At 37.2% G+C, this 2,769-nt stretch overlaps 1 protein-coding gene across 1 annotated transcript in view; it reads left to right on the top strand.

Moving 5' to 3' along the window:
- LOC105809510 (zinc finger protein 83-like) overlaps positions 1–2,769 on the top strand; it is a 20,130-nt gene that overhangs the window by 15,858 nt on the left and 1,503 nt on the right. The window contains exon 2 of the mRNA XM_012643331.1: positions 1,935–2,766. Within this exon, the coding sequence (XP_012498785.1) occupies positions 1,935–2,766 (832 nt within the window). The remainder of the gene's footprint in view (positions 1–1,934; positions 2,767–2,769) is intronic.

Raw genomic sequence — 2,769 nt, 5'->3', positions numbered from 1 at the left:
GTACCAAAAGGGGATACTAACTCTTCAAATTTTTTTATGTCAAAATTCCTCTTTTAAACTAACATATTATTTATTTAATATTGTAGTTAGTGAGGTTTTTATTTAATTTTACTAATGTGATCTAGGGCAGACCTCAATAACAGCCTCCTAGTTTTGTTTCTTCAAACATATTTCTACCTACTCGGCCAGTAGATCATCATTCTGCAGCCATGATCTCCCCTACATTGCTGTACTCTTTATAAAGTTTCATTGTATCTTTCTGTGTACAGAATGAAATCATCCATCTCTCCTCCATGGCCATATTCAGGTATTTATTTGCTTTAGGTTGCACTGAGAGCACCTAATCTTCTAGAATCTGTATGTAGATTACATGCCTAGAAAGAGAATTCAGAAGCCATTCAATTTGATAAATTTAATTTCATGTGAAGTATCATAAGACATGTAAACCTAATTTCTTTCCATATCATCAAACTGAGTTTCATTTAAATCTCTTTATTCTCATAGTTAAGAATGGGATAGTTGTGTGTTGGTTGCTAAATCAGCTTCTCTTTTCTACCAAGGTCAGAATTTTAACTGACATGGTATAGTTCTATTTCTGTAGATTTGCAAACATAATGTCTGCTCCTGCATGCCCATATAAAAATATATATTTAATATTCTAGTTCACGAGGTGGTATTTTTTCCCAATTTCAGTAATGTGATCAAAGGCAGGACTTGACAACATCCTCCTGCTAGCTTTGTTTCCTCAAACCCACCTCAGCACAGTCATCCAAGGGAGCGTCCCTCTGCACACAGACATCCTCCCTACATTGCTTCCTTCCTTCCACTCTTGCTTTTCCTCCATCCTTGGCCTTTCTTCATGTGGTTTCTTGGTTTAAATGGACTATACAATCACTTTTTAGCATATTAATTTTTGTATTTCTGACCATTCCAATTTCCCCAAGGCCCCCTCACCACCCACACTGCTATCACTGTGTAAGTAAAGACAGTTGCTCCCCGTTGGAAAACTTCTGCAGGATACTTGTGCAGTCATCACCCAGGGCACCCCTGACTCATTATTTTCACTGGTGCCCTGGGTGATGACTCACATACCATTATCTATGAAAGATGAGTAACTCTCTTAGCAACGCAGCTTAGATCTTGTGTATCCCTTGAAATAATCCTTCCTCTGCTCCTCTGTTTCCTATGACCTATTGGTTTTGGTACTGCTTGGATCAGCAGTTGTTCTTAAGAACATGTCTACGCGTGCAGTCCCAGGATCAAGTCTTCTTTTTCTCACTTAATGTGCAAATTGGGGTTAGACACATAAATGTTGTGGACCTCCTGTTTTTATTTGAAAAATAATAATTTATCTCAAGGTTCTTCTAACAAGTTAGTGCTGGTCAATGGCTAAGAATATTGCATGGTGTTTGTAAAGACTGCAAGATTGTGAACAGAACCTCAGCAGATGAATTTTGGCCAACAAAAATATTCAGGCCATAGTTGCCCTGCATTATGTCACATAGGATTTTATTTTTTAATTTGTTCCAAACAGTGTTTTCTCTGACCCTAGTTAATACATTTTCCTAGTGTAAGTACATAATTTTCTTCCATTGTTGGACAGCCGTGTGCTTTCAGCCCATTGCTGTGTGCTTTGGCTTGATGGTGGAACAATCCTCCTTCTTCCAGGGTTAATATAGGTTTGTGCAATGTGTTCTGGTGATAGATTGTTTCGTAATAGGGTTTCCTGCAATTATTTTAAATTATGTGTAACCAACTTTTCTGTATTTTAAAAACACCTCGTTTTCCTAAAACTTAAATATCACAATTGGAGGTTTTATAACTCTGCTTATTATACCTATGTTACTCTTGCTGTCATGTTATGTATTTCAATAGGAGGTATTTAATGACCATCTGAAATTCATCATAAACCTGTGGTTCTTTATATCTTGTAGGTATCTCTTCTGTATGTATGATAAATGAATTGCCACCTAAAGAGAACAGTAATATAGGAGAAATATCCCAAACAGTGATGTTGGAAAGGCACAGAAGCCATGACATTGAAGATTTTTGCTTTAGGGAAATCCAGAAAAATATACAAAACTTCGAGTATCAGTGGCGAGCTGCTGAAAGACATTACCAAAGAGTCCATAAGACCCATGAGGAAAATCTCACTGGTACAAGAGATCAGCATGATATAAGGGATTCAGGAAATAAGTTTATTAAAAATGAGCTTGGATTAAACTTTCAGTCGCATCCAGCAAAACTACAGCTATTTAAGGCTGAAGAGAAAATTTATGAATGGAATCACATGGAGAACTATATCAGCAATTATTCCTTGGTTTCCCCACCCCACAGAATTCCTTCTACTATCAAACCCCACATTTCTCATGAAGATGAGTATGATTTTATGGATTCACTATTTACACAAAAACAGAAAGCACACGTAGAGACAGAACATTACAAATGTGATGAGTGTGGCAAGACCTTTCATCAAGGCTTACATTTCACTGTACATCAAATAATCCACGCAGAAGAGAAACGATTTGAATGTGCTGTATGTTCCAAGGTTTTCAATAAAAAATCGTACCTCGCAGGTCATCAGAGAATACATGCTGGAGAGAAACCTTACAAGTGTAATGAATGTGGCAAGGGCTTCAATAATATCTCACATCTTGCGCAACATCGGAGAATACACACTGGAGAGAAACCTTACAAATGTAATGAATGTGGGAAGGTCTTCAGTCAAATTTCACACCTTGCACAACATCGGAGAATTCACACTGGAGA

Source organism: Propithecus coquereli, unplaced genomic scaffold, assembly GCF_000956105.1.
Source record: "Propithecus coquereli isolate 6110/MARCELLA unplaced genomic scaffold, Pcoq_1.0 Scaffold196, whole genome shotgun sequence".
Classification (NCBI taxonomy): domain Eukaryota; kingdom Metazoa; phylum Chordata; class Mammalia; order Primates; family Indriidae; genus Propithecus; species Propithecus coquereli.
The sequence above is the reverse complement of the archived record's forward strand: the minus strand, read 5'-3'. Positions and strand labels throughout refer to the sequence as shown.